Source organism: Cyprinus carpio, chromosome B12 (genome assembly GCF_018340385.1).
Source record: "Cyprinus carpio isolate SPL01 chromosome B12, ASM1834038v1, whole genome shotgun sequence".
In the NCBI taxonomy this organism is placed as follows: domain Eukaryota; kingdom Metazoa; phylum Chordata; class Actinopteri; order Cypriniformes; family Cyprinidae; genus Cyprinus; species Cyprinus carpio.
In genome coordinates, this window is record NC_056608.1 from 24,954,438 (window position 1) to 24,964,923 (window position 10,486).

Here is a 10,486-nt window from a genome sequence, read left to right on the forward strand (position 1 = left end):
ACACTAGGCTTTTGGTTTAGTAATGAGGCTTAAATGAAAGTGAGATTGCTTCACGAGTGTGTGTTTAATCCAGGTGCATCCTGACTTTCCTCCTCCTCGGGTTTCTTCTGTCTTCTCCTTCATCTCATTCTTCTCAGAGAGCCAATCAGAGCTCGCGTACCTGCAGGAAGTCTGACCCGTTATTCTCCTCCCTCATAAAACATCATCACCTCCCTCACTAGTGACCTCCCGCTTTCGCTCATCGCAACCTGACGAACTGCATGGAAGCAGAAGTCACAGGATTGTTCTCCAGCCATGCAGTTCCAGCCCTCGCACGCTCCTTTTTACGCGCCGACGCCCGCGCCGCCCGCTCACCCGACGCCCTTCTACATCGAAGACATTCTGGGTAGAAACGCGTCCGCGCCTGGCCCGGTGGTGCCCACGCCGACCCTGCCGTCTCCAAACTCGTCGTTCACCAGCCTGATCCCGTCTTACCGGACCCCGATCTACGAGCCCACGCCGATCCACCCGGTTCTGTCGCCGCAGGCGCTCGCTTACGCGTCCATCTACCCGTTCCAGCGAGACTTTACGCACGCGCTGATCCGCCACGACCCGCTGGGTGAGAGCCAGACTCCTTTCTGTCCTGTTTAGATCTAAACCAGAACTGGTGAAGAGCCCGGTCTCATGAAAATGCGTATCAATAGGACAATTTTCAATTATATTTGGCGTATTTTATTCGCATGACTCTGGCGTGCGTATGATACGCACCTATCCCACACCCCTAATCCTGAACATTGCGTTAGATATGCAGGCCAAAGTCAATTTCTGCGTAAAAATAGCACGCCAAGTGATACGCACTTTACCCTAGCAAGCTCTCAAGTTACACTTTTGTACATTTTTACCACTACACTCTTAAAAATAAAGGTTCTTTATTGGCATCAATAGCTCTATTTTTAAAATGCTCTCCAAAACGCTTCTTTTAGAAACTGTACACTGAAAGGTTCTTTTGCAAACCAAAAAGGGCTCTTCTATGGTATCACTGCAAAAGCACCCTTTTGTAACCTTTATTTTTAAGAGTGTAAAGTAGTGTCTAAAATGCTAAATTAGTATATTTTAAGATTACTGCCCTGCATTGTGATAAATTTTGTACCTGTGGTTGACGCTTTCTTTTTAAATATAAAAAATCTGACTCCACATTAACTGAATCTGGTCAAAAATCTGTTTTATTAAAGTCAAAATTATTTAACATGAATGAATCAACCTAAAAGCGTTCATTTGTACCCACAAAGCTCGTTTTTAGGGGTTAAGTCGGATAGAAATATGTGTGCGTAAACATGAAAGCCGACGTGCATTGTGAAATTGTGCCTAAAAGTATGTGATTTGGACATAGAAAGCTGGGCTTCATGAGGTCTGTTTACCAACAGCTCATGTGGTTAATAATATAAACCAGACTGACCTGAAGAGGAAGTTCTTCTTGATTTCGAAACTGCAGTTCAAAGCGCATTCGTGTGGCCCTGCTGCTGAATTCGGATCGTGTTCCAGCTGCTGAACTCTACAGGAAGCGTGTTTGGGTGAGGAAGACTCCGCTGGTCTTCCTCACGTGTTGTTGGTCTGAGGTTCAAACTGCCTGTGCTCTGCAAGCCCTGACCCTTTTCCGTTCACTCCGGAAACCTTGAGCTCTCGATAGAGTAAATGTGCTTTCAGAAGCTGTGAGATGTTTTCCTGGAGCAGGACTCGTGCACCTCTGCTGATTATTTTATCCACATCCTCAATACACACATATTCAGGAAACACTCGACTTCTGATAGCCGGGATCCGTTTTTTACGGATTGTTCGTTTCCTTTCATTGGGCTGAACCTCTAACTGCTCGAACAGCTCAACACACCTCACGGAACTTAATAATGACTCCATACGCGCACGCTTCAGCTGTGCATGATGTTTAAAACAAAACACATGCCTATAGAAATCTGAGATCAGTTTTATTATCGCTAATATGAATATGGCCTATGCTAAACTGATGATAGCCTATATCATCTAAACAAATACATTTATATTTAATACATAGGCTACTCATATCTTTATTAATGCCTTAAAAAGTCAAAAAGAAATCACAAAGCTGCCAAGTTTATTACACCAACTAATAAATTAGTTTTATGAATTGCAAGGCTATTTGAGAATATGTAATAAGTGCTGTACACATTTTTTTTTCTTCAACTGTGACACATGTGAATGTATTTTCATGGACTGAAATATATGGAGGACAAAATATATTCCTAAATGCTTTAAAAAATATATAGTTATATTTTTAAAACTTTTTTTAAGAAAATGGCCAAAAATAAATGGATAGACAATATATTATACTTTATGAGTAATACATAAACATAAACATAAACATAAACATATATAACCATTTATTTCGTTTTTGCGCTGTTGTATATATTATATAAACTATTTATACAACATTTCTGTTATTCTTAAAATCATATTTATTATTAAATTATTATTTTTATGCTCTAAAATACTTTTACGACATATAGCTATTGGAGGCCTATATTTAAATATTTTAATAAGTATCTAATTTCCTGAATATTAAATTCTGAATCTTTTTTTTTAAATCGATAGAAAATAAGATTAACATTTTAAAAACCTTTAGAAACGGATCATTTCCTGAAGGTCCCAGCACGTGTCCATCCGAAGGTGATTGCTCGGGTTTTACTGGCGGGATGAATCGCAGTTTCCTCTGTGTTTGTGAGGGGATTAGACGGATGTTCACCCCATTCACCAGATTAACCAACAGGAAACACATGGACGGAAATTTTGCCATAGTCCTTCTGCTCATAAACCCCAGCTTTCAGCGGATGTTCGAGCTGACAGACAGGCAAACCAAACACGTTATTCACCTTCAGTCTGAAGACCTCTTAAATGCGCGTTTATTCTTGATGCGATCATCATTTGGCGTGCATATAACACGCAGTTTTCACGTGCATACGATACGCAATTGGTTGAGGTGCACAGGAAATGCAGTTTTCGCGTGCATTTATTAGGCATCTACCCCACAATCCTAATCCTACCCATTGCGTATCATATGCACTGCAAAGTTCATTCTGCATGTAAATAGAACACCAAATCAAAACAAATTCGCACTGATTCACGTGTTTCTTCCTTCTGTTCTGCAGGTAAACCTCTGCTGTGGACGCCGTTCATCCAGCGGCCCCTGCACAAGAGGAAAGGCGGACAGGTTCGCTTCTCCAACGACCAGACCATCGAGCTGGAGAAGAAGTTCGAGACGCAGAAGTATCTGTCTCCTCCCGAGAGAAAGAGACTCGCCAAGATGCTGCAGCTCAGCGAGAGACAGGCGAGTCAACAAGACAACACTCATCTCTCCCACAGCCGAAACTGCAAAACATGAGTAATTCTTGATGTCTTCTGCAGGTGAAAACGTGGTTCCAGAACCGTCGGGCGAAATGGAGGCGACTGAAACAGGTGAGAGTCTGCTCTTAATACACACGTCAGAGAGTTTATTTTATTATAATTATACGGAATCCTAGACTGTGTGTTATTATAACTATTCTAAATAATAATCAGGATTTCTGACGTTTTGTTTTAACATTTACAGCCAACACAAACACAACTAACAACCAAAACAAAAAGAAAAATGCACTGTACATATAAATAAATTTTATGAAGGTTTCCCACTTTTAAAGTGACTTTAATCTTAAGGAAAACAGCTTTATATTGTTGTTCTATTTTATTTTGTTATTTTATTACACTACAAATGATTTTTCGAAGTAAAATTTAGATTTTTTTTTAATTGAGCAGGTTTTTACAAGAAAATAGTATTTCGGTCTTTTACAAAATTTCACGTTTAATTTAATGCTTCCTCGCCGTTTCTTTGTTGCTGTTTTTTTTTTTTTTTTTTTTTTTTTTTTTTTTTTTTTGGTGAAATTTATTTGCGATTTCTGGGTGAAATCGTTTCTACACCTGGTCTATTTATTGTTTTGTGTTTTTGTTATTTAATTATCCTGATCATTCGTTTTTGATCACTGCTTTATAACAGCGCAATAAATAAATAAATAAATAAATCAGTAAAAAAATAAAACGAAATAAAATGAAGGCTATAAAAAAAACGAAATAAAGTTTAAAACTATTTTTTTAATGCAGTAAAACAATTATACTATAGAACTGTATCATGTTTTCTACTATCTTAAAAGAAACATGTATTTAAATATTTTAATAATTATCTAAAATCCTGAATATTAAATTATAAATCTAAATAATAGGCCTATTTTAGAATAGGCTATAATATTAATATAGCCTAATGTTTATAATTCATAGAAAATCTCTATAATATTTATAATCTCTTTTTTTTAAAGAAAAAAAATAGAAAATGAAATTCACGTGGTGTACGGAAAATAAAAAAAATAAAAAAATAAATAAATGCCGCGCAATAAAAAGCTCCAAACAACATTTGATATTGACATGCTTGTGTGATGTTGGTGCTGAAACAGGAGAATCCTCCGAGCAGTAAGAGAGATGTGGAGGACTCTGGCGAGCAGAGAAACTCGGACAGATCGAGTCCAGATGTGATGCGCGAGTCTGAGGAGTCCGAGGATTCAGAGCAGGAGCTGGACATCGAGGAGGATCCACAGTTCTCCATCAACCCCCAGCTATGAGTCCTCGACCTCAGCACTGTACATACTGTATCATACTGTACATTTAGTAGCACAATTAACTTAATGGATGTGTAGATTTCGATCCAAACCTGTATCTGGTGTCTCGTGGGAAACTGTGTAAATATTTTGTTTTAGTCAATAAACAATATTTTGGGTAAAATATATTTAAAATTCCTCCTTAATAAAAAAAAAATACCCAAAACACATATCTAAAAAAATTAAGGTTTTATTATTTCCACATTTAAATGTTAAATGTGAACCTTAAATGGTTTCAAAATGCATTTTTTTTCAGCTGCTTAAAAAAAACATTCAAAAAATTTCCCCTCTTTTTCAAAAAAAAACACACAAACAAATCCAAGAATTGCACACAAAATGCAAAAAGCTTCACATCTCTTGCAAAATGAAGCACTGCATTAAAAATATCACAAACACATCTCAAAAGCAAACATCTGCAAACACCTTTGTCATGATATTAATTCCTGTTAGATTTCTGTGTGTTACATAGAGAATTGTGTGTTGTGTTTTGCAAAAAGTGTTTTATGAAACTAAATCAAAGGCAGTGAATTAGTGTATGGTTTTGTAGATTTGGTGTGTGTTTCTGCTGTTTGAGTGACAGCTTTCAGAAACTGTGTGACAAGGACAGATTCTGTGTGTAAGCAGCTGAAAAAAACTGTGATATGGCAGATGGTGTTTCCTTTAATCTGATGTAATGAAGAATGAGCATAGTTTTATCAGTGTTATTAGTCCTTTATCTGTTGATTCACAATCCTCTCATCATAGCAGATGATCTGTTAGTCATTAAAATCAATTAAACTCTATCACTTCCTGAAAGAAACAACAGCACAGTTCAGATCTGGAGCTCGGTGATCTGTTCTCGATCAGCAGCGGTTTCTGCTTCCAGCAAGACAAACACACAGGCCTGAGTTTGTGCTAATGCTGTAGTTAATGATTGGACAGAGAGAGGATCCTGGGTGATGAATCACAGCGTTCTGTGCACCGGAGAGAGTTCAACAGCCTCGCAGCGGTGAGAGTTTGCTCCAAAACCAACACCATGAGCATCGATTCGGCCTGAATTGAGAAATGCTTCACAAATCGTGATCCTGAAAAAAAAACAGCATGTGAACTGAAGCTCTGACCGCAGGCCCAAACACGTCCTGAGCACGTCTTTACCTCTGAGAAATCAAGCTTTTTACTGCCATTGATGGTTCCACGAAGAAGCTTTAGAATGCACAAAATTCTTTAGAGTTTTTAAATATTCTTCATGCTTTTTTTCATTTTTAAGAATTGAGGTTCTTTGAGGAAACACAAAAACACAGCTTCTATGGCTTTGCTGCAAAACATGCTTTTGCAATCTTTATTTTAAAGAGTGCATGCAAAAACCCTCTTAAAAAGTCTCAATTTGTATTTGTTATATTTTCTTTATACCCTCTTGTGGTGTTTCTGGTCAAAAATGATCAAAATTGCTTGTTAATCTCTCATTGTGCTTATCAGCAAATCTCTTTATAGCCTTTTTCATTTTAAATGAGCACATGTTTTGTGTTCTGATATGGAACTGATTGACTAGACCTCATTGAGCTCATGTGAAAAAGCATTATTTGTGGATAATTTTCAGTCAAAAACTGGTCAATAAGCTCAGATCAAAGAGGTCTATGACCAATCAGTTCCATGTGTGATAATAAAGCATACAGAGACATTTACAAGCAATTTTAAAAAAGGACTGTCATTTTAAATAAAGTGAAAAAACTAACTATTTGTAAATAATTTTGGTGATATTCACCCAATAACCTGGTGCATGAGCTCAGATCAATGAGGCAACCAGTCAGCTCCATAAAAAAAACAAAAAAAATCTGTGCTAATTGAAAAAAACTTTTAGAATAAGACTGAATCCAAGGTTTGGTGATAATAGAGCATAACAAAATTTATAAGCAGTTTTTTAATTTTTGACCAGGACAAGGATTTTCAGAACAGCTCAAAATCTGTTCTGACTAATAAAGAACGTATGGAGGCTTTTCTTGTAGTTTTTGAAGAAATTTTAAATCTGAGACAAAAGTAACAGCTCAATAAAACAAACCTGGTATCTGAGCTAGAAAAGAGAAAATATTCAGATGTGTTCTAAGAATGTTTTGCTTACATTCTCATTCAATTATGAAAATGTTATTTCTCTATTTGTTTTCTGACACATGTTTTTTAAAAATGTTTTTTTTTCTTGATTATGTAAATTTTAAAGAAACATTCCATTTTGCAGACATTGGGAAAATGTTACATTTGAATGCTGTCTGGTGTAAAATAGTAACAAACATCTAACTTTTTCTAAAAATGTAACATTCTGAGAACATTATCACAGACCAGATCACTCTGACAGATTTCTATTAACACTAACTGACGGCGTTACATGGGTTAATACTAAAATATATGTCCCTGCAGCACAGAAGCAGTCATCAGTAGCACAGGTATATTTGTAGCAATAGACAACAATACATTGTATGAGTCACAATTATACATTTCTCTTTTATGACAAAAATCATTAGGATATTAAGATCATGTTCCATGAAGATATTTTGTAAATTTCCTACCGTAAATATATCAAAATTTTTTATTAGTAATATGCATTGCTAAGAACTTAATTTGAACAACTTTAAAGATGATTTTCTCAATATTTAGATTCTTTTGCTCCCTCAGATTCCAGATTTTCAAATAGTTGTATCTCAGACAAATATTGTCCTCCTCACAAACCATACATCAATGCAGAGATTATTTATTCAGCTTTCAGATGATGTATACATCTCAAAATGTACCCTTATGACTGGTTTTATGCTCCAGGGTCACATATCACTCACTTCAAACTCGTTCTGTTGGGCAAAAAGCGCCCTATCCTCACGAACCCCCCTGACTGAGTATTTATGATCTGGTGCTGTGCTCACGTTTACAGAAGTCATTATTTTACAGCGCAGACAGTGAAGCAGAAAGTCTGACGGCGATATAAAAGCTCCATCTCCAGCTGATTTAGGCCTAATTGAAGAGCAAACAGCACACTTGAGTGAACAATGAGGCCTGAGTGATCTGTTCCTGGGCTGCCGGAGGAATCTTCTCCTCACCTGAAGGCCACCAGCGCTGCTTGTTACGAACAGAGAGGGTCTCTTAGACGACAAATGCTCAAATATTGACCCGTCAGCCTGAGATATGTCCAGTGGCTCTGATAGTTTAATTGACAACAACTCTTGCTTCATCAGATCAATTAGCGTGGCTCTTTCAGGCCTGTTAGCTCTCATTACAGCGCTGCTGTGTGTGTGTTTAAACTCCAATCAGTCTTTTCCATGATGGCAGAGAATCTGGGCTCTTAATGGCCTGTTTGTTCCTTTTTGCTCGGGCAAACCTGCAGATTGCTTTTATGTGCGGCCGTGAACGAGCTTGTGAGACACGGCCTGATTTATTCATCCTGTGACTTAATGATACGTGATAACAAGGCTTCCATTAAAGATTCTGGATGCAGTGATTAGGCCTTTCCAAAGCAATTAGACTCTTCCTCTCAGCGCTTAAAGACAGAACAGTGAGTGAGAGTTTACTAAGGAAACATTCAGCTGTTCTGCCTTTGATCAGCTCTAATAGAAACTGTAATGAAGATCATCACTGCAGGACTGGACGATGACATTAGTCTGTAAACACAAGCATAATCATTGCAAGGTAGACAAGTCAGCCAGACTAACCGTTAATGGAACTTTTTTTCTGAAACATTTTTGTTACATATGGCAAATATATATATTTTTAATATGCAAAAAGAGCCAAAAAATATTCTAAATTTGTCTGTATTTTCTTGCCCATGAAATATATTTTGAAGTATATTTTTGTATATGATGGCTAAAATTGCGGAAAATATTTCAGTTAATTTCCTTAAGAAATTAAGACAGTTGGCTTCTTTGCAACATATATTTAACATATATTTAAAATGTATTTTGGTCAGAAAATATATATTTTTTGCCATGTGCAGTTGGATGTTCATGTGATATTTTTAAATGTTACTGTTTGTTTTAGAACATTCAACAGAACAATTCCCACAATGTTTGCAAAATGATAAAATGGAATGTTCCCTTAATGTTTGCTTAACTGTTTCTGAACATTCAGAAACAATGTTTTTAAAACTTAAAGGGAACATTATCAAAAAGTTCATAGAACGTGTTTTTATCAGCAAGTAGCCTCTGAGCAGTGTTCATTTAGCTGAGCAAACGTGTGTGTGTGTGTGTGTGAGTGTGTGTGTGTGTGAGAGAGAGAGAGAGAGAGAAAGTGTGTGTATGTGTGTACACACACAAACCACACACACACTCGCACACACACACACACACACACACACACACACCACACACCTCACACACAAACACACACACACACACACACACACACACACCACACACCGCACACACACAAAAAAAAAAAAAAAAAACAAACACACCCACACACACACACACACACACACACACACACACACACACACACACACACACACTCGCACACACACACACACACACACACACACACCACACACCAGACACACACAACACACCACACACACACACACACACACACACACACACACACACACACACAGACACAGAGGCGCTGATGGAACGCAGTGACAGCTTGACTCTTATCTCAGGTGTGTGTGTCGGCATACAGATGAAAACATGATCATGATCTCAGCAGATCGGGCCGTATTGATCAGCGGGAGTTTTATGACAGACATCATGAGTTCAGTGATCCTGACGAGCTCAGTAAACACACACCACTGTAAAAGCAACCAGATTCAGAACACGGCCGTGTGTGTCCAAGAACACCATCTGTTTGCTTTACGGACAGAATCAACAGCGCAGAAGAGACAGAAATACAAAAACACTCAACAGCTGAAACCATCAGAGAAACTATCTGTGAGCTGCCTATCTAGACTGTATTTTAAGGGCTCATAGATGAAATCATGATAGAAAGACTTTAGTAAGGCAGCACTGAATGCATTGTGATGTTTGATTGATAAAAACCACTATCACTAACCACTAACCACTATCTTTCTGTTTCTGAAAGCAAGTATTTGATATTGATTGACAGCTGTTTGGGAATTTGGGGATACATTACATGTCACAAATGTATTTTTTTGGACCAGTTTTATTACATGTTTGTTACAAAAATCCACCCTCCTGCTGGGATCAGAATAATCCAGTTTTTTTAAACAAAAGTATCCCAATCTTACTAAAACATTTTGAACGGCACAAACTGAGGATTCAATCCGGATCAAAACCAAGACTGGGTTTTGTGGTCTAATCCGAATTCAGAATCCTTTGAACAATGCATTTTCAAGATCTGATCCATTCTGATGGCCAAAATCCGATCGGATTACTTTTGAACAACTGGCCCCAGAAGATTCTGTCACTGATATCACTGCAGTCCTGTTTCTGAACACAGCCTTTACTTACTAAGAGCTTGTATCCTGTTTTCAGCATTCTGCACTGTCTACTCACACACACACACACACACTCGGCCTGGTTCCTCAGTACAGATGGGATGTGGCTGACAGCGGTGATGACAGAGCGGGAGAGAGTCTGGACTTCAAGGCCCTTGTAAGGCTGCTAGTAAGTGCTTGATTTCCCGGCCCTGGACGATTAATCTGTGTGCCTCAGGAAGTTATTCCTGCATGTATGTTTCCACAAATACTGTTATTGGGAGAGCTCAGGGCTACGAACAATGGTGGCTGATTTGTTTTGCTTCCCCTTTGGCCCACGGCAGGCTGTGAAAACACAGATGAGAATGTGAGGAAACGCTCTTAAATTAGGTCCGAGGAGCTCCGGCCGCCG

At 38.0% G+C, this 10,486-nt stretch overlaps 1 protein-coding gene across 1 annotated transcript; it reads left to right on the forward strand.

Moving 5' to 3' along the window:
* Positions 1-204: 204 nt before the first annotated feature.
* LOC109091321 (hematopoietically-expressed homeobox protein hhex-like) lies at positions 205-4,807 on the forward strand. Its single transcript, XM_042734798.1, has 4 exons — positions 205-598; positions 3,156-3,334; positions 3,412-3,462; positions 4,488-4,807. The coding sequence occupies exons 1-4, from the start codon at positions 295-297 to the stop codon at positions 4,650-4,652; spliced, it is 699 nt and encodes a 232-aa protein (XP_042590732.1). The 5' UTR covers positions 205-294; the 3' UTR covers positions 4,653-4,807.
* Positions 4,808-10,486: the final 5,679 nt, after the last annotated feature.